This window comes from Hylobates moloch, unplaced genomic scaffold, assembly GCF_009828535.3.
Source record: "Hylobates moloch isolate HMO894 unplaced genomic scaffold, HMol_V3 SCAFFOLD_8, whole genome shotgun sequence".
Lineage (NCBI taxonomy): Eukaryota > Metazoa > Chordata > Mammalia > Primates > Hylobatidae > Hylobates > Hylobates moloch.
Genome location: NW_026652283.1, coordinates 38709868 through 38735506, shown reverse-complemented (window position 1 = coordinate 38735506; position 25639 = coordinate 38709868). Strand labels below are relative to the sequence as shown.

Below are 25639 nucleotides of genomic sequence, written 5' to 3'. Positions count from 1 at the left end.
CCAGTGCCCCTGCTGGTTGCAGTGTTCCTTCCACAGCTCAGCTCTGAGCAGGTCAGGTGCTGCCTCCCCCATGAAGACGTCCGCAAGGTGCCCTGTCCTCTGAGTCTTCCCAGTGTTTAGTCCGTGGTTATCACATGGAGCGTTCTCACCTTGACAGCGTTTTGAGTTATGCCCCTCCACTCACTTCCTGTTCTGAGCTAGGAGCTTCTGAAGGATGGGGCTGAATCTAATCTCTCACTGACTCACCTAGTGCCCAGCATGGTGCCTTGTTCCAGATTGTAGCCAATTACCTGCTTTTGGAATGAATGAGTTAATGAGTATATGAATGAATGAAGAACTGAATGAACAAGAAAGGGGACACACATCCCTCGTCTCCATTTCCTCTCCCAGGATATGAGAAAGCCCATCCCTGGACCGTTTCACTGGGTGCTGCTCCGCCTCTGTAAACCACGTACTGTGTCCAGCAGGGGAAGCAACTGACTTGTCCCTACCCCCGCCCCCCCACCACTGCTGCTGAGAGAGGGCACGGAGGTGCCTGAGAAGCAGGTTCAGAAACGCCACCAGGGCCCCCAAAGGTTTGGCTAAGGCGCAGCAGAGAGCAGAGCCTGGATCTTCTAGCCCACGGCTGCACTGAGCTGCGGGGGCCCTGGCAGGAAGCAAAGAGAACCCTGATCAGAACAGACAGGGAGGCGGGCCCTGAGAAGAGGCTGTTAGCAACAATCTCGCTGATCCACGTCTCAATTAATCTCCACAACACCTTGGAAACTTCAGAAAAAGTACAAAGCAGTCTAGAAAAGAAAGAGTGGGCTCAGGCCCCTGAGGACAGATGGAGCCTGGGCCTGGTGCTGGGAGCGTGAATGTCTTCTGGTACTCTTCATAGTGGCGGCAGGCCTCGACTCCTGCCTGAGTCTCCCAGGCTCACTGCACTCTGGGCCAGGCCAGCTGGGCTGCTTGGCTAAATTTAAAAGCACACAGTTATCGAAGAGAAAGGAAAACCTCAACGGTTTCCAGAGGACACCTAAACAGTCATGAGGTCAGAGGGCCAAGCTTAAGCAAGGAGCTTGGCTCCTCTGCTCCTATCTGCCCAGCACTTGTGCCTGGGGAGTCTCTAAGATCATCTTGCCCAGATGGAGTCTGAGGGCTGGGGCAGTGGGCCGTCTCCAGGACCCTTGTCCTTGACGGTGAAGTGTGGCAGGGCCATAGTGACAATGCTTCCCCCTGGTTTTGGAGGTCATATTCAGCTTGACACAGGCCACCATAGCATCCTCACCTGGGAGGCAGAGGAATTCCACCATTGGGCACATTTCCAGACGTATAAAAAGCAATTTTAAAAATATAGGCACGAATGCTTAGGGTATTCAGTATGTTTCCTGAAACATATAACAACATATCATAGTAGAAGGAGCAAGAAAGCAGTTGGTTGCAGTTGACACAGCCAGTTCTACCCCTCCTCCCCAACCCTGGCTCTCAGTTAGGGGTTAGATTTGAGCAGTGGTTTTCTTGCCACACTCAGAGCCCAGGAAGCTACAGAGCCTTCTCAGAAGCTGCGGCATCAAGTCTTTCAGAGCCCAGTGATGCAAATGGGTTTGGGCAGGGGCATGCCGATAAAAAAGAAAAAAAGGCCGTGTGGCGTGGCTCACGCCTGTAATCCTAGCACTTTGGGAGGCCAAGGCAGGCGGATCACTTGAGGTCAAGAGTTCGAGACCAGCCTGGTCAACGTGGTGAAACCCCGTCTCTACTAAAAATACAAAAAAATTAGCCAGGCATAGTGGCGCGCACCTGTACTCCCAGCTATTTGGGAGGCTGAGGCAGGAGAATTGCTTGAACCCAGGAGGTGGAGGTTGCAGTGAGCCGAGATTGCGCCACTGCACTCCAGCCTGGGCGACACAGCAAGACTCCATCTCAGGAAGAAAAAAAAAAGAAAAACGCCCTGATTTGTAGCATCTGCTTATTTCTGTGGTGTAAATACTCTCACTATGGCCGATTTCAGGCTGCCAGTGGTTTAATAACTGGTTTTCAGAATTCCTGAAAATTTAACAATTGGCTCCTGAAGGCTGGTACTAGCTGGCTGCAGCACATCACTGGCTTTGGTTGCAAAGAGAATTTTGCCACTTTGTAGTTTTAACAACATCCTTAACTTCCCTGGTCTTCCGTTTTCTCCTGTGTAAATTGAGGCAATGTTACTTCCTCTCTAATGGGGTTGTAGAGGTTCTCATGAGTGTTAAATGTAGTGAATTGAAGGCATGCAGCAGCATCCCTGGAACACAGTCCGTTGTTATTATTGTTGTTGTCATTGTTGTTATTTGTTTTACCCGTTGGGCTTCCACACAAGGTTTTGTTTGAAGAAAATATTCCAGCTGCACCCTATTCCACCCCTGCTCACGTCTTCTGGGATTCATCTTACTCACACACCCCTCCCTACACACACACACACACACACACACACACGTGTGCACACACCCTATCCCATCTCTTAGCGGCCTTAGTGTCTCTGCTCCATTTTATTAAAGCAGAAAGCAGTGACAATTATTTTCATAATGAACTGGCTCTTCAAATTAATGCCAATTACACTATGCAATCATGATTAAGATTATGCATTAATCAACGGTGCCAACCTACTTATTAGCCTCTTTAAATAACGATCATGAGGAATGTATGGGAAGGCAGAGAATGGAGAGGAGCCAGTGGAAAGGGGGGCAGCCTCCAGTGGGGCAGGGAACTCTCTCCAGAAGCTGAGACCCAAAGCAGCCCTTCTTGCACGGGCAGAGCTTGGATCAGAACCCAGGACAGTCAGGCGCCCGAGCTCCCAAAGCTGCGGGCTCTCTAGAAGCTGCTGTGCAGAAGGGAGAGAGAGCAGGAGGACCCAGGAGGGAGAGGGTAGTGGAGAACCTTGGCCATTTAGCAGTTAATGAGGTCCAGTGTCCCCTTCCCCCTCTCCAACAACACTAAAATAAGTGCAGTTGACAGTGCACCCCAGTAATGTCACCCCTGTCTTAGGTCAGGTCCCCTGGAAGCAGAGCCTGAGGCAGGGATTTGGATGCATGGGGTTTATAGAGGGGAAGAGTGCTCTTCAGGAAAACCCTGTGGGGGAATGAATAAGGCAGGATTGGGAAGGGGATGGGGTTGGGCAGAGATGTGCCTCTGCCGAGATCTAGCCTTTGCCTGATGCAAGGTGGGAGTGTGGGGAGGGGCTCCAAAGAATATGTCATGCTGCAGATTGTCCCCACCCTGAGGCAAGGGACCGCCCGGCCTTTTGAGCCCCATTATTAGTCGGTTATTGATGGCAGGCTGCTTCCAGGAGCCCAGGTGAGTGACCCATCCTCCTGGGCAAGGGGGCCTCTCTCACTGAGAACAATTCCCTAGAGAAAGGGGTAGCCTGTGAGTGGAACCAACATTCAAATCGAGGTCTGCCTGTGCCTAGAACCCCACTCTCTGAACCTCTGTGGCGCCCCTCAATATTTGCTGCCTGGATGTCCCAAGACGTTCAGGCCTTTGCAGCCACCTTGCCCTTACACGCTCATTAGAACACCTCCCATCCTTGCACTGAGTTTGCGGGTGGAGGGGCAGCCTCTCACCCACCGTGTCTCTGAGGATGCTCTAGGGCTTCCTGTTTTTCCGGATGACCTCGTGGTCCAGTGTCTTCTACTGAGTCCTCTGTCTCCTCTCATCTCGCCTCTTGTGCCTCTTGTCCTTTCTGTGCCCCGACTCACTCTGTTTTGGACCATGCCCATCTTCTATCTCTTTCCTCCAAACAGCAGGAGCTGGTGTCAGTTTTCTGTGGCTGACTTTTCTAACGATAGGGCTCCTGGAAGGAAGGGAGGCTCAACTTAAAACCCAGCATCGGACATCACTGTACGAAAAATGCATGGCCCCTTCCTGCCGTGGTGAATTTCTTACTGGACTCGCCCACCTTTGGGCCTGGGTTCTGTCCTTTGGGGTCCACTTCATCTCTGTTCCCTTCCTCTTACGCCTTCCTCCTTCTCTCCCATCTTCTGCATTCAAAAACTCCAGCATCCCATCTTTGTTTCTTTTGCATCATGATTTGGTTCCATCATAGTCTTAATTCTTTACCCAGGCCTTGAGGTGCTTTTCCTAAGGAAACACTCACTCACCTCTGAAATAAAGGCTGCCCACCCCCAGAACAAATACAAACTATAGTCCGATGGCCAAATCCAGCCACCCACCACCTGTTTTTTGAATTAATTTTATGTTTTTATTGATACATAATAGATGTACAGAGTTTTGGGGTACATATGATAATGTAATACATTCATATAATTTGTGAAGATCAAGTCAGCATACTTAAGATACTCATCATCTTAAATAATTGTCTTTTCCTTATGCTGAAAACCTTCAAATTATTCTCCTCTAGCTATTTTGAAATAAACAATAGGTTATTGTAAACTTACATTAATAGTCACCCCACTGATCTATCAAACACTAGGTCTTATTTCTTCTACCAAGCTATATATTTGTACCCATGAAACATCTCTTCATTCTGTATTTTTACAAATAAAGTTTTATTGAGACACAACTGTGCCCATTGTGACACATTGTGTGCGGCTGCCGGCATGCTACAGTGGCAGAAGTGAGTCCTTGCAACAACTACCATCTGGTCCACAAAGCCAAAAATATTTATCATCTAAAACATTTACCCTCTGATCCTTTGCAGACAAAGTTTGTCAACCCTGCCCTAGAAAATGTGGAAGCTCACAATTCACTTTGTTTTTCTAAATGGTATGGTAGCATTTATTTGCTGTTTTCTAAATAGTATAGTAGCATTCATTGTTTCTCTCTCTCTTTGATAGCTACTGTGTATTGAGTCCTCGCCATGTGCCATGCAGTAGCTCCATTTTTTATGTTTTCCTCACAATAATCAGCCCTGTGAGATGTGTACCCCATTTTGCAGGTGGAGAAACTGAGTCTCAGAGAGACTGAGTAACCTCCTCCAGTGGATACAGCTAGGTTTGGGACTGAAGGATGGCTGTCATTGAAACCTGAATTGGGAACCTCCCCGGTATTGCACCTGAGTGGAGTGCCACACATGTGCTAGTTGTCTGTTCTTCTCGGCTGCCCTGTGGGGTTGAGCATTCTTTGAAAGCAGGAGCCTGATGCTGACTTCTTTTGGTATCCCAGGGCCCAGTGACAGGGTGGCACAGGGCAGAGATTAATGGGTATCAATGGAGCTGTTTTATATAGGATAAGACTGAGGCTCCATCCCTTGGGCTTAGGTCTTAATGGCTGAGACATGTCACCATCCTTGTTGAGATGATGGTCTCTCTCTTTCCCCTTCTCACCACCTGCCAAAGTCTGAGAGGCCAGGGAGAGGGTGTGAAGCCCTATGGAGATGGTTTTGTCCCCTGACTTTTTATCCCCATTTGGGATGGGTAGAGTATCTTTCTTCAGATCTGTAATAACCAGACCTCTTTCTAGGCTTTTTTTGTTTTTTGTGTGTTTGTTTTCACATTTTGAAGTAATAATACATACTTGTTGTAAATAATTTTGGAAAAATCAAGAAAACACAAAGAACAAGATAAAAATTATCCATAAACATCTATCCAGAGATATTCACTGGTAACATTTTGGTACAAATCCTTCCAGTCTTTCTTCTGTAAATATGCTTTTTGTTTGATAAATAATTATCATACTGTAATATTATTTTGTAGCATTGGGGAGCAGGGAGAGGATGAAAATTTTCTATGCCATTAAGTATTCTTTAAGAACATTTCGCTAAAGCTTTGTTTTTTTTTTTCTTATTACCAAAGCTCTATCTCAATGCAGAGGGCTTGGAAAACAAACAAACAAAAAAAGCACCAAGCAAAAGCAATCCATTATCTTTTTACTTTCTAGAAAGAACCTCTGTTAACATTTTAGTGTGTGTCCTTCTGGTGTGTCCTTTTTGATTTTAATTGGAATTGCATTAAATTTATAAATTAATTTGAGGAGAAATGACATCTTTACAATATTGAGCCATCCCTTCCAAGGAGTAAGTTATGTCTCTCCATTTATTCAAGTCTTCTTTTACGTCCTCTAGTAAAGTTTTGTAGTTTTCTTGATATAGGAATTGCACATTTATGGTAAGGTATTTTTTTGTTGTTGTTGCTTTTGTGAGTAGGGTCTCTTTTTTTCCCCTATGATTCCTTGCTGTTTATTGCTGCTATGTGGGGAGGCTATATGTTTTTCTATATTTGTATGCTGGCCTCTTGATGAGCTCTCTGTTTACTTTCTGCTAGGTTTTCACCTGATTCTCTTGTGTTTTTAAGAGAACCATAATAAGCATCTGCAAGTAGCATTAATTGTGTCTCTTTTCTGATTGCAACATCATGATTTGTTATTTTCGTCTTATTCATATCATGATTTTAAGGAATATTTTATTACAGAGAATGTCTGCCATACACACATAGAGAGAGTAGCATAATGAATCCTCAGGTGCCCCTCATCTGGCCCCAGCAAAACCCATGGCCTCTTCTGCCACGTCTGTACACACTTTGCATCATGGGAGTAAAATTCTTCCCACATTTTGAATCCAATTTCAGTCACTGTACCGTATCATCCTATGCTTTGATTGATAATGCCTACAAGTTGTTCTGCCATATGGGTGGGTTTTAATATATTGAGTAATCTCTTGTTTTTGGACATTAAGCTGTTTCTATTTTTTTCAATATTATGTAAAAAAAACCTTACCCATAAATGTGTTTATATATCTCCAACTTTCTCTAAATTTATATTCCTAGAAATGGAATTACTGGGTCATATGGTATTTTGATCATTTATTTCCCTTTAAACACATACACACAATCACGATGGCTTTTCTGATGAGAAATGTAACACATGTTCACTGCAGAACTTTTTAAAAATACAGAAGAACACAAAGAAGGAAATTAAATTTACCCACGAGCCTACCACTCAGAGAAAACCACCCTTCACTTTTGGTACGAATTCTTCTTGTCTTGTTTTATGCACGTGCTCGGCATGTCGAGGCACACCTGTGCGGATGCACACATGTACACACTTAAGTGTTACAAACTGTAAGCGTGCTGGAGTACTCTGGAAGGACACAGTTATGTGTTCACGTGTTAAAACATTACCCTTTTTTCTTTTTAATAAATTTTATTTTTTGGAGCAGTTTTAAGTTCACAGCAAAGACTGAGTGGAAGGCACAGAGATTTCCCATATACCCCCTGCCCACACACATGCATAGCCTCCTCCATTATCGACATCTGCCACCAGAGAGGTACATTTGTGACAATGAATGGACTTATACTGACACATCATCATCATCCAAAGTCCATAGTTTACATTAAGGTTCACTCTTGGTGGTGTACATTCTGTGGGTTTCGACTAATGTATAATGACATGTATTCACCATAATAGCATCATACAGAATCATTTGACTGCCCTAAAAATCCTCTGTGTTTTTACCAATGCATTCCTCCCTCCTCCACCCCCTGGAAGCCACTGCTTTTTTTACTATCTCCATAGTTATGCCTTTTCCAGAATGTCAGTAGTTGAAATCACATAGTCTGTAGCCTTTTCACATTGGCTGCATTCGCTTAGTGATAGGCACTTAAGTTTTATCCTTATCTTTTCACGGCTTGATAGCTCATTTCTTTTACGTGCTGAATAATATTCCATGGTCTGGATGTAGCCAGTTTGTGTATCCACTCACCTACTGAAGGATATCTTGGTTTCTCCCACGTTTGGGCAATCATGAATAAAGCTGCTATACACATCCATGTGCAGGCTTTGGTGTGGACATATTTTCAACTCCTTTGTGTAAATAAGAAGGAGTGCCATTGCTGGCTTGCATGGTAAGAGTATGTTTAATTTCATAAGCAATTGAAAAACTTGTCTATCAAAGTGGCTGTACTATTTTGCATTCTCACCAGCAATGAATGAGGGCTCCTGTTGCCCCACATCCTTGCCAGCCTTTGGTGTTGCTAGTGTTCTGAATTTTGGCCATTCTAATAGATGTGTAGTGGTATCTTGTTGTTGTTTTAATTTACATTTCCCCAATGACATATAATATGGAGTATCTTCATATGCTTATTTTCCATCTGTATATCTTCTGTTAAGGTCTTTGGCCCACTTTTTAATAAGGTTGTTTGTTTTCTTATTCTTGAATTTTAAAAGTGGTTTGCATATGTTGGATAATAGTCCATCATCAGGCCAGGCACGGTGGCTCACGGTAATCCCAGCACTTTGGGAGGCTGAGGCAGACAGATCACTTGAGGTCAGGAGTTCAAGACCAGCCTGGCCAAGATGGTGAAACCCTGTCTCTACTAAAAATACAAAAATTAGCCGGATGTGGTGGTGGACGCCTGTAATCCCAGCTACTCAGGAGGCTGAGACAGGAGAATCACTCGAACCCAGGAGGCAGGGGTTGCAGTGAGCCGAGGTTGTACCACTGCACACCAGCCTGGGCAACAGAGAAAGACCCTGTTTCAAAAAAAAAAAAAAGTAGTCCATCATCAGATATGTCCCAGTCAGTGGCTTCGTTTTTCGTTCTCCTTACTGTGTCTTTTGCAGAGCAGAAAGTTTTCATTTTAATGTAGTCCAGCTTATCAATTATTTCTTTCATGGATCATGCCTTTGGTATTATATCTAAAAAGCCATTGCCAAACCCAAGTTTGGCAATTTATAGTTTTGCATTGTATATGTAGGTCTCTGATGCATTTTGAGTTCATTTTTGTGAAGGGTGTAAGGTCTGTGTCTAGATTCATTTTTGCATGTGGATGTCCAGTTGTTCCAGCCCTTTTGTTGAAAAGTCTATCTTTTCTCCACTGTATTGCCTTTGCTCCCTTGTCAAAGATAGTCGACTTTATTTATGTGGGTCTGTATCTGAATTCTCCATTCTGTTCCAATGATCTATTTGTCTATCTATATGCCAACGTCACGCTGTCTTGATTACTATAGCTTTATAGCAAGTCTTGAAGTTGGGCCGTGTCGATCTCCCAGTGTTGTTCTTCTCCTTCAATATTGTGTTGATTATTCTGGTCTTTTGCCTCTCTATGTACACTTTAGAATCAGTTTGTCAATAGCCACAAAATAACTTGCTGAGATTTTGATTGGGATTGCACTGTATCTATAAATCAATTTGGGAAAAACTCACGTCTTGAAAATAATTGACTTTTCTTACCCATGAACATTGAAGGTCTCTCCATTTATTTAGTTATTCTTTGATGTCTTTCATTAGAGTTGTGAGTTTTACCTCAAATATATCTTGTACATATTTTTTAGATATCTAACCCAAGTGTTTCTTTTCTTTGCACGCTAATGTAAGTGGTCTTGTTTCTATTTCAAATTCCATTTGTTCATTGCTGGTATGTAGAAAAGCAATTGACTTTTGCATATTAACCATATATTCTGCCACCTTTCTATAATTGCTTATTCGTTCCAAGTGGTAGTTTTCTCTTTTGTTCCTGATTCGTGTGGATTTTCTACATAGGGGATCATGTCGCCTGTAAACAAAGACAGTTTTATTTCTTCCTCCCCAATCTGAATTTCTTTTGTTTCCTTTTCTTGTCTTATTGCATTTGCTAGGACTTCCAGTGTGATGTTGAAAAGCAGTGGGAGAGGGGACATCCTTCCCTTGTACCTGATTTTAGTGGGAAAGCATCAAGTTTCTCACTATTATGTATGATGTCAACTGTAGGGTTTTTGTAGATGTGCTTGAGAAGAATGTGTATTCTGCTATTAATATTCTTATGAAGTTGAGGACATTCCCCTTTATTCTTACTTTACTGAGAGTTTTTATCATTAATGGGGTGCTGGATTTTGTCAAATGCATTTTCTGCATCTGTTGATATAATCGTATGATTTTTCTTCTTTGGCCTGTTGATATTGATATAATGGATTACATTAATTGATTTTTACATCTTGAAACAGCCTTGCATACCTGGGGTAAATCCCACTTGGTTGTGTTATGTAGTTCTTTTTATACATTGTTGGATTCTATTTGCTAACATTTTGTTGAGGATTTCTGTATCTGTATTAATGAGAGATGTTGATCTGTAGTTTTATTTCTTGTGATGTCTTTGTCTGGTTTTGGTATTAGAGTAATGCTGGCCTTGTAAAATGAGTTAAGAAGTAGTCCTCTGCTTCTGTTTTCTGAAATAGAGTGTAGACAATTTGTATTATTTCTTTCTTAAATGTTTAGTAGAATTTACCAGTGAACCCATCTGGGCCTGGTGCTTTCTGCTTTCTAAGGTTTATTATTAATTCAATTTCTTTAATAGAGAGAGCCCTATTCAAATGGTCTCTTTCTTCTTGCGTGAATTTTGACAAATTGTGTTTGGTTCATTTCATCTAGGTTAGCAAATTAGTGGACATAGAGTTATTAATATTCCTCAATAGTCTTTTTAATGTCCATGAGATCTGTAGAGATGTCCCCTCTTTCACTTGTATCCTCTCTTTTTTATTCTTAATTGGCCAGATTAGAGGCCTATCCATTTTATCTGTCTTTTCACATGACCAGCTTTTGGTTTCATTGATATTTTTCTATTGATTTCTTGTTTTCAATTTCATTGATTTCAGATCTAATTTTTATTATTTCTTTTCATCTGCTTACTTTGGATTTAATTTGCTCTTCTTTTTCTAGTTTTCTGAGGTAGAAACTTGGATTATTAATTTTAGATCTTTCTTCTTTTCTATTTTATGCATTCAGTGCTATAAATTTCTCTCTACACACTGCTTTCACTACATCCCACAAATTTTGATAAGTTATGCTTTCATTTTTATTTAGTTCAAAATATTTTTAAATTTCTTTTGTGACCCATATGTTATTTGGAAGTACATTGTTTAAGCTGGGCACAGTGGTATGTGGCTGTAGTCCCAGCTACTCTGGAAGCTGAGGTGGGAGGATAACTTGAGCAGAGGAGTTTGAGTCCACATAGCAAGACAAGGGGGGGGAGGGAGGAGGAGGAGGAGAAGGAGGAAGAGGAGGAGGAGAAGCAGGAGGGGGAGGAGGAGGAGAAGGAGGAGGACGAGGAGGAGGAGGAGCAGGAGGGGGAGGAGAAGCATTGCCTAATCTTCAAGTATTTGGGGATTTCCCTGATCTCATTCTGTTATTGATTTCTAGTTTAATTCCATGGTGGTCTAAGAGTAGACATTATATGATTTCTAGTCTTTTAAATTTGTTAAGATGTGCTTTATGGACAGAATGTGGTCTATATTGCTGAATGTTCCATATGAGCTTGAGAAGAATGTGTATTCTGTTGTTGTTGACTGAAGTAGTCTACAGATGTACATTATATCTGATTCACTGAGGCTGTTGTTGAGTTTAACTATAACCTTACTGATTTTCTGTCAACTGGATCAGTCCATTTCTCATAAAAGGGTGTTGAAGTCTCCTAGTAGAATAGTAAATTCATCCATTTTTCCTTGCCTCATGTATTCTGATGTTCTCTTTTGAGCATATACGCATTAACGATTGTTACGTCTTTTTGGATAATTGACCCCTTTATCATTATGTAATGCATCTCTTTGTCTCTGATAAAGCTCCTTGACCCAAAGTCTTCTCTGTCTGAATACAGCTACTTTCACTTTCTTTTGATTGATATTAGGATGGCATGTCTTCATTCATTTACTTTTTTATTGTGGTAAAATACAAATAACGTAAAATTTGCCATCTTAACCATTTTTAAGTGTACTGTTCAGTGGTACTAAATACATTCATAATATTGTGCAACCATCAGCACCACTCATCTCCATAACTCTTTTCATCTTGTAAAACGGAAACTGTATAACTCTATACCCATAAAGAATAACTTCACTTTCCCCCCTTCCTCTAGGCCCTGAAAACCACCATTCTATTTTTTGATTCTCTGATTTTGGCTGCTCTAAGTACCTCATATAAGTGGAATCACACAGTATTTGTCTTTTTGTGACTGGCTTATTTCACTTAGCATACTGTCCTCAATGTTTATTCATGATGTAACATATGTCCAGATTTCCTTCTTTTTTGAGACTGAATAATATTTCATTGTGTGTCTGTGCCACATTTTGCTTATTCATCCATCTATCAATGGACACTTATGTTGCTTCCAAGTTTTAGCTATTGTGAGTAATGCTGCTATGAACATGGATGTACAAATATCTGTTTGAGTCTTTGCTTTGAATTCCTTTGGGTATATACCCAGAAGAATTGCTAGATATATAGTAATTCTAGTTTTAATCTTTTGAGGAACCACTATACTGTTTTCCACGGTGGCTTACCATCTTACACTTCCACCAACAGTGCACAAAGGTTCCAATTTCTCCACATCCTCCCCAGCACTTATTTTCTTTTTTTATATGGTAGTTATCCTAATGGGTGTGAGGTAGTATCTCACTGTAGTTTTGATTCGAATTTTTCTAATTATTAGTGATATTGAGCATCTTTTTATGTGTTTATTGGCCGTTTGTAAATCTTCTTTAGAGAAATGTCAAGTCCTTTATATATTTTTAAACCGGGTTGTTTATTTTTTGTTGTTTTTGAGTTTTAAAAGTTCTCTATATGTTCTGGATATTAATTCCTTATCAGGTGTATAATTTGCAAATATCTTCTCCCATTCTGTTGGTTGCATTTTACTCTGTTAATAGTGTCTTTTGATACACAATTTTTTGGAAATTTTTTATTAAGCTCAATTTGTCTTTCTTTTCTTGTCCGTGCCTTTGGTGTCATATCCAAGAGATTATTGCCAAATTCAATGTCATGAAGCCTTCGTTCTATGTTTTCTTCTAAGAGTTTTATAGGTTTAGGTCTTACATTTAAGTCTTTGATCCATTTTGAGTTAGTTTTTGTATATGGTGTTAAGTAAGGATCCAAATTCATTCTTTTACATGTGGATATTCAGTTATTCCAGCATTATTTGTTGAAAAGACTATCCTTTCCCCATTCAGTAGTCTTAGCACCTTTGTCAAAAATCATTTAACCATACATGTGAGGTTTTATTTCTGGACTCTATATATAGTTTGTCTTTATGCCAGTATCACACTGTTTTGATTACTCTAGCTTTGTAGTAAGTTTTGAAATCAGGAAATGTCTTTCAACTTTGTTCTTCTTTTTCAAGACTGTTTTTGGCTATTTGGATTCTTTTGCAATTCCATATGAATTTTAGGATCGGTTTTTCTATGTCTGCAAAAAAAATGTCATTGGGATTTTCATTGACATTGAAATGTCATAAGGATTTCATTGAATCTACAGATCACTTTGGGCAGTATTGACACCTTAACAATATTAAGTCTTCCAGTCCGTGAACGTGGGATGTGTTTACATTTATTGATGTCTTATTTAATTTCCTTCAACAATGTTTTGGAGGGTTTTTTACATTTTAAATTTTATTTTTTGTGGGTATATAATAGGTGTATATATTTATGAGGTTCATGAGATGTTTACCTGTTATTATTTCCCTTCTCTCTAAAGAACATCTTTTAATATTTCTTGTAAGGCCTACAGGCATGCAATATGTAGTAATCACATCATGGGAAATGAGGTAGCCATCCCCTCAAGTATTTATCCTTGTGTTACAAACAATCCAATTACACTCTTTTAGTTTTTAAATGTACAATTAAATTATTATTGAGTATAGTCACCCTATTGTGCTATCAAATACTAGGTTTTATTAATTCTTTCTAGTTATCTATTTTGTACCTATTAAGCACCCCCACCTCCCCCCACCCAGCCTACCACTACCCTTCCCAGCCTCTGGTTACCATCCTTGTACTCTCTATCTCCATGATTTCAATTGTTTTGGTTTGAGAGCGTGTGATGTTTATCTTTCTGTGCCTGGCTTATTTCACTTAGTATAATGACCTCCATTTCCATCTATGTTGTTGAAAATGAGAGGATCTCATTCTGTTTATGGCTGAATAGTACTCCATTGTGTATAAGCACCACATTTTCTTTATCCATTCATCTGTTGATGGACACTTAGGTTGCTCCCAAATTTTGGTTAGTGTGAACAGTGCTGCAACAAACATAGGTGTGCAGATATCTATTCAATATACTGATTTCCTTTCTTTGGAGTATATATCTAGCAGTGAGATTGCTGGATCATATGGTAGCTCTATTTTTAGTTTTTTGAGGAATCTCCAAACTGTTCTCCAAAGTGGTTGTACTAATTTACATTCCCACCAACATGGTATGAGGGTTCCCTTTTCTCCACATCATCAACAGCATGTATTATTGCCTGTCTTTTGGATATAAGCCATTTTAACTGAGGTGAGATGATGTCTTATTGTAGTTTGGATTTGCATTTTTCTGATGATCAATGATGTGAGCATCTTTTCATATGCCTGCTTGCCATTTGTATGTCTTCTTTTGAGAAATGTCTATTTAAATCATTTCCCCATTTTATTTTGTAGTTTTCATTGTACAGGTACAAGTCTTTCATCTCCTTGGTTAACTCCTAAGTAGTTTGTCCTTTGTGAGATTATTAGAAATGGAATTATTTTATGATTTCCTTTTCAGATTGTTAATTGTTAGGTATAGAAATGCAACTGATTTTGTGTATTGACTTTGTATTCTGTTACTTTGCCAAATTTTATTAGCTCTAACTGATTTTTTGTGAAATATTTGGGGTTTTCTACATATAAGACCATATTATCTGCAGACAGATAATTTTACTACTTCCTTTCCAACTTGGATGCCTTCTTTTTCATTTTCTTGCCTAACTGCTCTGGATAGAACTTCCAGTAGAATGTTTAATAGAAGTGGTGAAAGTGAGCATCCTAGCCTTGTCACCGATCTTAGAGGAAAAGCTTTCAGTCTCTTACCATTGAGTATGACATTTGCTGTGGGATATTCATAAATGGCTTTTATTATGTTGAGATAGTTCCCTTCTGTTCCTAGTTGTTGAGTGTCTTTTATCATGAATAGTTGTTGAATTTTGTCAAATGCTGCTTCTGCATTGATTCAGATGATCACCTTTTTTCCTTTATTCTGTTAATATGATGTATTACATTGATCTGTTGTTGTTTTGAACCATCCTTGCATTCCAGGAATAAATTTTTCACCTGTTCATTTACTTTTATTTTATGTGCACCTGTATAGTTAAAATAGGTTTATTGTAGACAACATATAGTTAGATCTTGTTTTTTGATCCACTTTGACAATCTCTTTTACTTGATGCATTTAGACCTTTGATGTTTAAAATGAGAATTGATATAATTAGATTAATATCTACCTTATTTGTCACTGTTTTCTATTTGTTGCCTTGTTCTTTGTTTCTATTTTTGCCTTCCAGCCTTTTTCTGCCTTTCATGATTTTAATTGAGCATATTTTGTCATTTCATTTCCTCTCCTCACTTAGCATGTCAATTGTACTATTTTTTTAGTAGTTACCCTAGAGTTTGCAATATACATAGGCAACTAATCCAAGTTCATTCTCAAATAATGTTATACTGCTTCATGGGTTGTGTGAGTATTTTATAGTAAAAAAAAATCCTAATTCCCCCCTCCCATCCTTATATCATTGCTGTCATTCGTTTTGCTCATATATAAGCGTACGTAAGTGAATATTTATGAATACATTGTTGCTATTATTATTTTGAGCAAACCATCGTCTGTTAAATCAATTAAGAATGAGAAAAATACATTTTTTAAAATTTTACCTTCACTTTCTTCAGTGTTCTTCTTGTATGTAGATTGAAGTTTTTGACCTATATTATTTTCCTTCTCTCTAAAGAACATCTTTTAATATTTCTTGTAAGGCAGATCTACTGGCAACAAATTTCATTGATTTTTGTTTGTCAGAGAAAGTCTTTATTTCTCTCCACTTATGAAGAATAATTTCTCAGGATACAGAATTATAGGTTGGTTTTTATTTTCTCTCAATACTTTATATATTTCACTTCACCCTCTTCTTGCTTGCATGGTTTCTGCAGAGAAGTCAGATGTAATTCTTATCTTTTCTCCTCCGTAGATAAGATGTATTTTTCTTCGGGCTTGTCAGGATTTCTTTCTTGATCTTTGATTTTCTATTGTTTGAAAATGATATGCCTCAGTGTCATTTTGGGGACATATTTCCTGCTTTGTGCTTGGTGTTCTCTAAGGATCCTAGATCTGTAGTTTGGTGTCTGACATTAATTTGAGGAAAGTCATTATTGTTTCAAATATTTCTCCTGATCATTTCTCTCTTCCCTCTCCTTCTTGCATTTCCATTAGGCATTTTTACAGCCACAGTTTTTGGATATTCTGTTTTCTTCTTCCAGTCTTTCTGCTCTTTGCTTTTTAGATTTAGAAGTTTCTATTGAGATATCCTCAAGCTCAGAGACCCACTTCTCAGCTGTGTTCAGTCTACTTATAAGCCCATCAAAGGCACTCTTCATTTCTGTTACAGTATTTTGTTTTGTTTTGCTTTTTATCCCTAACATTTCTCTTTTTTTCTTAGAATTCCCATCTCTTTGCCTATCTGTTCTTGCATGCTGTCCTCTTTATCCATTAGAGCCCTTAGCATATTAATCATAGTTGTTTTGAATTTCTGTTTCTGGTCTAATAATTCCAAAATCCATGCCATATCTGAATCTGGTTCTGATGCTTGCTCTGTCTCTTCAAACTATGGTTTTTATGCCTTTTAGTATGCCCTGTAATTTTTTCTTGATAGCTGGACATGATGCACTGGGTAAAAGGAACTGCTGAAAATAAGGCCTTTAGTGATTTAGTGGTAAGGGGTGGGGAGAGGGGGAAGCATTCTATAGTGCTATGATTACGTCTCAGTCTTTTGGTGAGCCTGTGCCCCTGGGCTGTGAAATTCACAGGTGCTTCTCCCCCACCTCCCCCGCAACACACACGGGCAGATGGGATAGGATGGCTAAGGTGGGCTGGAGTTGAGTATTTCCCTTCCACCAGGTCAATTAGTCTCTCACGAAACCCCAGCAGGTTAGGCTCTGGCTAACTAGTTTCCCCTGAGGACAAACCTTGTTAAAAAGAACAGAATGCTCTGGCATATTTTGAAATGATTCCTTTTCCCCTTCCACTGCCAGAAGCACATGGGGATTTTTCTCCAATATTCACTTAAGAACCTGGTAGAATTCCAGGAGTAAAACTCACAAAAGCGTGGGGGCTCAGTGAAGGCCTCCCCTGAGGTTTTTGTCTCTCAAACTTACCCACACTGAGCCTCCAGCAACTAGTCAATTACACTTTCAGTTTTCCTACCTGCACACCGATTCCCATGGAGGTTTCTGCTCCAATAATTTGTAATTCTCTCTATTTACCTATCTCTCCAATTCTGGGGGCAGTGGTTTGCCCTGTGACCTCACTTCTTGTACAGATCTAAGAAAAGTTGTTGATTTTTCAGTTTGTTCAGCCTTCACTGGTTGTTAGGACAGAGTGGCAACTTTCAAGCTTGTCATATGCCAGACCAGAGACTGGAAACCACTACTTTTTAGAATTTTCAAAACAATTAAAACAATCCAAACACCCATCAACTTGTGGATAGAAAAATAAAATGTGGTACATCTATACAAAGTAATATTATTTAGCAATAAAGAGGAATAAAGTACTGATACATGACACTAATACGGATGAACCGCAAAAGCACATGAAATGCAAAAAGCCAGATGCAAAAGACTACCTATTGCATGATTCCATTTATATGAAATGTTCAGAAAAGACAAAAAGTAAATTAGTGGATGCCTGGGAGTGGGAATGAAAACTATAATTGCCTGTAAATGGGCACGGGGGTTCTTATTGGGTGATGGGAAGGTTCTAAAACAGGATTGTGCTTACGGTTATAGAACTCAGTAAATTTACTAAAAATCATTGTACGCTTTAAAACAGGTGAATCTTGTAGAATGTAATAATACCTCAACCAAATCAATTATTAAAAATAATAAAGGTTTAATTGGAAAAAATATAGAAAGGCATTAAGAACAAAACAAGAAATGTCTTCTATTCTTATGTTAAAGACAAAAGTTCCTCTTCTTCTTCCTCTTCTAAAGGGAATTGTACTGCACCTCTGCCAGAAACCCTCACTGTTCACTTAAAAATATATCATGGGTATTTCCTGTGTCGTTATATGTAATTATAACTGTGCTTATATGTAAATACATAGACAATAGTTTACCATTTCTCTGATTGAACATCCCTAGATCTCCTTCCCCATACATGATCCACATGCCCACTGTTGTTGTTGGAGTCCATTTCTAGATATCAAAGTCCTGAGTCACAGGCGCGGACATTTTTAGGACTTTTGGTAAATTTCTAATGTCCATCTCAACAGGCTGGGTAGACATTTCCCCCTCCACCCACAGTTAAGCAGGTGTCTCTTTCTAAACAACTATTCCCGCACCAAAGCTGGAGCCATGGTTTATTTTGTATCTTTACCAACTGGATGAGCAAAAACTGGTATCTCATTGTTGGTTTAAATTGAGTTTATTTTAATTATTAGGGAAGTTGCACACTTCTTCATACATTAATAGCTCCTTTGTATTATTTTCTTTTCTTTTGTTAAATGTTCATACTTGTCCTTTGCACATTTTTCTATGGGAGTATTTGTCCTTTTTGTAGAATTTAAGTGCTTTTTATAAAATAAGAGCATCCATCTTTATGCTCCCACATATGTTACAAATATTTATTTCACGTTTGTGTTTGTAATTTAATTTTGTTTATGGTTTTTAATGGGTAGAAGTTTTATGTTATTTTTGTGGAGCTATCAATCTTTCTTTTATGGTTTCTGATGTTTTTGAAAGGCTTAGAAAGACCTCCTCTACCCAATATTGTATAATATTCACCTATATTTTCTTTTTTGGTACTTTTACAGTATTTTATCTGCTCCTCCACTTACCCATTTGCCATTAATCTTTAATTTATCTGGAATTTATTTTAGATTAAGATTGAATTCTAACTTAAATTTCTTCCAAATAATTGAATAATTGTCACAGCACAGTTAATGAATAATTCATTTACTTACTGATTGGAACTAGCCATCTTTCTCATGTTTTAAATACTTATCTCTACTTGAGTCTCTTTATAGGAGCTTTTATCCTGTTCCTTTGATCTATCTGTGTTTTTATATGCTATTACAACATGAATTTAATTATTTGGCTTAATGATATATTTTAAAATGTGGCAGTACGAGTCACCTCTCATTCTTTTTAAAACATGTTTTGGTCATTAGTTCGTGTTTAGTCTTCCAGATACATTTTAGAGTCATTTTATCAGGAAAAGAAAAACCCTTTCATGATTCTGATTGGAATTAAACTGAAAAATTAATTTGGAAAAACTGACACCTCTACATGTGAACTTTACTATTCAGAAACACACCATGACTCTTCATTTAAGGCTATGTTTAAATCTCTCATTAAAGGTGTTTTTTTATTTGTTTTGGTCATTTTTTATGTTTTTCTTTTCTTTTTATCTTTGTAAAGACAAAGTGTCACTATGTTGCTCAAGTTGGTCTTGAACTCTTGGCTTCAATCGTCATCTTCCTGCCTCAGCCTCCAGAAGTGTTGGGATTACAGGCATAAGCTACTGCTCCCAGCCTGTTTTTGTCATGTTTTAAAACTGGAATTGCAGCCTGGCGCAGTGGCTCACACCTGTAATCCCAGCACTTTGGGAGGGAGGCCAAGGCAGGTGGCTCACCTGAGGTCAAGAGTTCCAGACCAGCCTGGCCAACATGGTGAAGCCCCATCTCTACTAAAAATACAAAAATTATCCGGGCGTAGTGGCATGTGCCTGTAGTCCCAGCAACTTGAGAGACTGAGGTTGGAGAACCGCTTGAACCCGGGAAGCGGAGGCTGCAGTGAGCAGAGATTGTGCCATTGCACTCCAGCCTGATCAACAAGAGTGAAACTCCATCTCAAATGAATAAATAAATAAATAAATAAATAAATCGGGAATTGCACACTTCTTATTTGCTTTATTATTAGTTATTTAATGTTTTGCTGATATTGTAAAAGGAATTCATTTGCTATTAAGTTTTTTTACTGATTGTCACTGATATGAAGAAACACTATTAATTTGTGCTAACTGGTCATTTAACTTAACTCTCCTACTAGTTCTTACTTGTTTTCATGTTTAGGGATTATTTTAAGGGTTTTTATATCATTTGCAAATAAGAATTTATTTCTTTACAAATGTCGTGCCTCTAAATTATTTTTCTTTCTTATTTCATTGGTTAATGGTGTGGTACGAATCCTCCCCCATGCCTCTTATTTTTCTTTAATGAGAATGCCTCTGGTTTTTCACCATTAGTATGATATTAAAGGCTGATTTAAGCTAAAAAAGCTTCAAGGAAGTATTTCTTCTGGTGCTATTTTATTAAGCATTCTTAACAGCAATAGATATTGGATTTTATTAAATGCCATCTTGCATTTTGTGAGTTGATTATATTTTTTTTTCTTATTTGAACTATTGATGTGATGGAATGGTATTCATAGATTTCTTTATATTGAACCAGTCTTAGATTCCTAGAATAAAACTCTGCGTGGTCATGGTATGTTATCCTGGTAATATCCTGGTAGATTCTGCTTGCCAGAATTCTATTGAGAATTTTCACAGCAATATTAATAAGTTGGTAATCTTATTTTGGCCCTGTCGAGCTCTGTTACCAGGAATTTGCTGGTTGAGTGAAATGAATGAGGATTTTCATATTTCTTGTGCTCCTGCACACTTTCTAGGTGTGGCAGTTACCTAGGATATTATTGAACATTTCAGGGAGCAGGCAGCTTGTCTATAAAATCTTTTGAGCCAAGCACGCTTGCTAGAGCCCCATCCCTCCTCCCAACCACACACAATTTTACTCATCTTTCACAGGAGGAATCTTCGAGTATGCGGACGGCCCCAACGCCCAGGTCATGAACGCCGAGGAGCACGCCTTTCGATTTTCTGCCAACATCATCAACAGGAACAGGACTCTGCTGCCCAACACAACCTTGACCTATGACATACAGAGGATTCACTTCCATGACAGCTTCGAGGCGACCAAAAAGGGTGAGTGTGCAGTTCCTGCCTCTGTTCTCTTCCCAGCCTGGGGATGGGAAGCACTGCGTTTGCTATCCAAGATCCTGGAAACAGGCCAGAGCTCCAAGTAGGTTCAGAGCCTTTTCTACCTGGTTTGGGCTTGGAGCCAGACTGCCTGGACTTGCATCCTAGCAACTCTGATATTAGTTGTGTGACCTTGGACAAAATACCCTGTGCCTCAGTTTTCTCGTCTGCACAATGGATGCATTTCTGTAAAGTGCTTAGAATAGTAAGCACTGGCAAGTAGGAAGTACCATATAGGACTTTACTCTTATTGCACTTGGCTTCTTTGCCCTCCACATACTGAGCCACCAGGTCAGGGACCCAATTTCTGTGTCCCACCCACCTGCTTCTCCTTGCCTTGTATTCTGGCAGTCAGAGTCCCTGATATCGAGAGCAGTTACTGCTGACATATTTTTTTTTTTTTTTAGACAGAGCTTCACTCTGTTGCCCAGGCTGGAGTACAGTGGCGCGATCTCTGCTCACTGCAACCTCCACCTCCCAGGTTCAAGCGATTCTCCTCTCTCCGCCTCCTGAGTAGCTGGGACTATGGGCACATGCCACCACACCCAGCTAATTTTTTGTATTTTTAGTAGAGACAGGGTTTCACCATGTTGGCCAGGCTGGTCTTGAACTCCTGACCTTAGGTGATCTACCCACCTCAGCCTCCCAAAGTACTGGTATTACAGGTGTGAGCCACTGCGCCCGGCCATTCTGACATTTTTGAGGCCACTCTGCTGAATCTCAGAACTGATCTGCAGACAGACAAGAGGTGCCCCACCCTGGTTTAGCCTGGATCATCCGAAGAGTGATCCTTCATCCATGACCCCTCTCTCTGCTGTTGTGCCCACTCCCTGCCTGTGTCCTCCCACTCTTTTCCCAGCATGCCCTGCAGCCTACCCTGTGCAGTGAAGTGTCCATCTCCCTGCTGAGTGTCTATGCTGACACCCTCTGCCCGGCCTTGTCCAGCTAGAAAATGACTGAACTCAACCAAAACTACTCAATAAAAAGGTCAGAACACAGAACAAATGCCTGGAATCAGAGTGCAGAGGCCCTCGTGGGCACAACCACCCACAAAAAGCTAGACTGGGTTTTCCGTCTATGTTTTCTAAAAATTACTAAAATAATGCAATGACTCCCTAGCGGTACGCCTGTGATTCAGCACAGGGACCTTCCCCAGCCACGCAGGGAACCCGGGGCAGAGTTTCCGAGCCCTCCCGGAGTTACTTCCTCCAGGAAATTACAGTCCCGCCCTACGTGAAACTGCCAAGTTGTTGGTGAGCAGGCCCAAGACAGAAACCTCCTAGCCCCTGAAAATCTAGCCCTGGGCTTCCAAGTGACCAAAGCCACAACCCCTCCACTCCCCGCCTCCCCGCAACCAGATGACATGACTTGCTTTCTTAAAATCTTGGATGGAACATCTCATGGTCTTTCCCCAAATCATCATCACAGCCCATGAGGGCCTTTCCAGTCTAGCCTCAACCTGACCTTCCAGCCACATCCATACCATCTGCTCCCTTAGGCCCTGGGTTCTAGCCATACCTGCCCTTCTCAGGGTTCCATGCTTCCTCCCACCTCTGGGCTTCCCCACATGCTGCCACCTCTGCTTGTAATTCCCTTTCTCCAGCCCACCCTCTCCTGCCCTTTGCCTGGCCAACCCATCCTTGTCTTCTCAAACTTCCAGTCCTCCAGGAGACCCTCCCAGAGACCCTAGGCAAGGTCAGGTCTCCTTGCTTTCATCTTCTAACACTCTGAACTTTTCTTTCACAAGCCTGACCTGTGGGTGTGAGAGAGAGGTCATGTGATTATTGTACATGTTTTCCACTTGTCTGCAAGCCCCCGTGCCTTTTTACTGCTCCACTATAGAACCTGGCATGGGCCTGGCACACAGGAGGCACAAAATCAGTCCTGGTGGTTTGATCGGATACACAAATGAAAGTGTGTCAAACCCACTTAGTGAATATTGTTCCTTACGATCCCTGCAGGAAAAAAGGCCCTGCCCTTTATAGGTCATGCCCAAGGAAGCTGGGTCGTAGGACCAATAACTACAACAACCAGAAAATGAGAGAGAGCTACAGAAGTGTTGTGGTACAAGCAGGAAGGCTTCCTGGAGGAGGAGAGATTTGAGTTGAGCTTTGAAGGATGGTGGGAAAGAGTGAGGAGTGGGATAAGGCAGAAGGTAGAATGGAAAATGCAAGTTGTTTGAAGGAGCCAGTTTATGCACTTGAGAAGTCTGTTGAGCACCCACTGTGTGCCAGGTGCTGGGGATCCCAAAGTGTTTAAGACAGAGGTGGCTGGTTCCTGCGACCATGGAGCTTAACATCTAGTGGCTGAAGCAACAGGTGCCATACTGGGAGTTTCAGGAGAGAGTGCAGGAAAGGGAGGGTGGAGGGTTAGCTTGGTCAAGGAGCGTGAGTTTATAAGAAACAGACACCTACTCAAGCTAGATCAAGAAAAAAGGAACTGCCACCCAAATCAAGATATAGACCATGTGAGCCCTTCAGAAGCCCCATGCCCCTCCCAGTCATTCCTCTCCCAAAGTCACCACCGTTCTGACTGCTGGTGCCCCACACTGGTTTTTGCTGTTTTTGAACTTTACATAAATGAAATCATTCAGTGTCTACTCTTTTAAGCCTTGCTCTTTGCTCTGTCTTGGATCCGTGAGATTGTCTACATGGTTGACTATATTGGTCTTCATTGATGTACAGTGTTCTGTACATGAATATGCCCCATTTTAAACAAATCCATTGCACTTTTGTTGCACTTATGATTTGGTTTCTGTTTGGGGCTGTTACCTACATTGCTGCTGTGAACATTCGTGTAGATGTCTTGTGATGCACATGTATACTCATTTTTGTTGGATATATACTTAGGAGTGGAAGTGTGCAGGTCACAGAATGTGCATATGTTCAGCCAAACAGTTTTCCAAAGCTGCTGCACAGTCTGCACTCCCCACAGCTATGTTTGAGAGTGGCACTTGCCCTACATCTTCACTAACACTTGGTAAAGTCAGTTTTATTTTTAAATTTTGGCCATTCTGGTGGTTTCTGTAATGAGTCTCATTATATATATGTAGTGAGTCTCTCTCTCTCTCTCTCTCTGTCTCACTATATATATATATATATGTATTTTTTTTGAGGTGGAATTTCACTCTTGTTGTCCAAGCTGGAGTGCAGTGGTGCCACCTCAGCTCATTGCAACCTCCACCTCTTGGGTTCAAGCAATTCTCCTGCCTCAGCCTCCCAAGTAGCTGGGATTACAGGCATCCACCACCACACCCAACTAATTTTTTATATTTTTAGTAAAGATGGGGTTTCATCATGTTGGCCAGGCTGGTCTTGAACTCCTCACCTCGTGATCCACCCGCCTCAGCCTCCCAAAGTGCTGGGATTACAAGTATGAGCCACCATGCCCAGCCTATATTCTTGATTTATATATTCTTGCGTCCTTTGTTGGAGAGATATCTCTATTGCATATATGCATTACATGTGGGCCTCCATTTACATTCTCTTAACAGTTTCTTTTGAGGGGCAAAGTTCTTAATTTAAAGAAGTCCAATTTATCAATACTTTCCATTATGGTTAATGTCTTTTGTATTGTTTGAGAAGTCTTTGTCTACACTAAGGTTATGAAAATATTCTCTCGTTTTTTTTCCTAGAAAGGCTGTTGTTTTATCTTTCATAGTTAGCTCTGTGATCTATCTCACATTGATTTTCTGTGTACGGTGGAAGGTAGGGGTTTGGGCTTATTTTTTCTATACAATGCTGATGGGAGTAAAACCTTCCATTTCTTAGGAGAACTATTTGGCAGTATCTACTAAAGCTTGTGCCTACGAGGATGTTTCTAGCCCCTTTAATGATAATAATCAAAAGTTAGAAGTAAATTAAAGGTCCGTCAGTAGGAGAATAGATAGATTAGGATATGATTATACAATGGAATTTTAATCAGCCATTAAAAAATAAACTTTCTCCACTCAACATCATAGATGAACCTCACAGATACAGTATTGAGTGAAAGAAAAGAGATTTCCTCTGCGAGAGGGAGTAGTATGCAGTGAGTGGATATTGACTGGGAAGGAGCAAGAGAGACCCTTCTTAGGTGTTGGAAATGCCCTATAGCTTGACTGAGATAGTGTAGCATACATGAGTGCATGATGTATGAATGAAATTATATGTGAAAATTCGTAACAGTCATGTGCTTAACATTAATGCACTTTACTATATTTTATATCTCAATAAAAAAATCGTGCCATCTTTCTGCAACCCTCAATGTCCCTGTGATGACATGCCTAAGACAGATACCATCCCTCTGCTATGACTGGCAACACCACTGTCACACCTTGGCACATTCCTGCTGTTGGATCCCACTCCCCTTTGGGCACCCTCCATCCCTCAGGGAGCCCCATGTTCCCATGATCTTTATTTTTCCTTTTGATCTTTGGTTTTTTAAACAGCATTCTCCTGAGGCATCTTTAGGACTCTTCCAAGGAACTTGGGGCTTGGGGCAAATTCTGATTAATCCAGCGATAATTCATTTTCCCTAGACAGAAGTCCTCATCATTGCTTTCTTCCTCTCCAGCTGGATCCAGCCACCTCGGGCCCTGTGGGGGGAGGGGACGCAGAGGCACAAAGCCTGGCACCTGCCAGCTCCGCTTGAATTAGTCCTTCCCTCCACATGAGGCCCAGGGGGCTTTTC

At 40.5% G+C, this 25639-nt stretch overlaps 1 protein-coding gene across 3 annotated transcripts in view; it reads left to right on the top strand.

Annotated features, from left to right (window-relative positions):
* Positions 1-25639, top strand: part of GRIK3 (glutamate ionotropic receptor kainate type subunit 3) — a 237258-nt gene that overhangs the window by 120677 nt on the left and 90942 nt on the right. For all 3 annotated transcript variants that reach the window (XR_009214451.1, XM_032160273.2, XM_058442289.1), the window contains exon 2: positions 20738-20914. Coding sequence is in view for 2 of the 3 variants with exons in the window: in XM_032160273.2 (XP_032016164.1) it covers positions 20738-20914 (177 nt within the window). In the remaining variant the exon portion in view is untranslated. The remainder of the gene's footprint in view (positions 1-20737; positions 20915-25639) is intronic.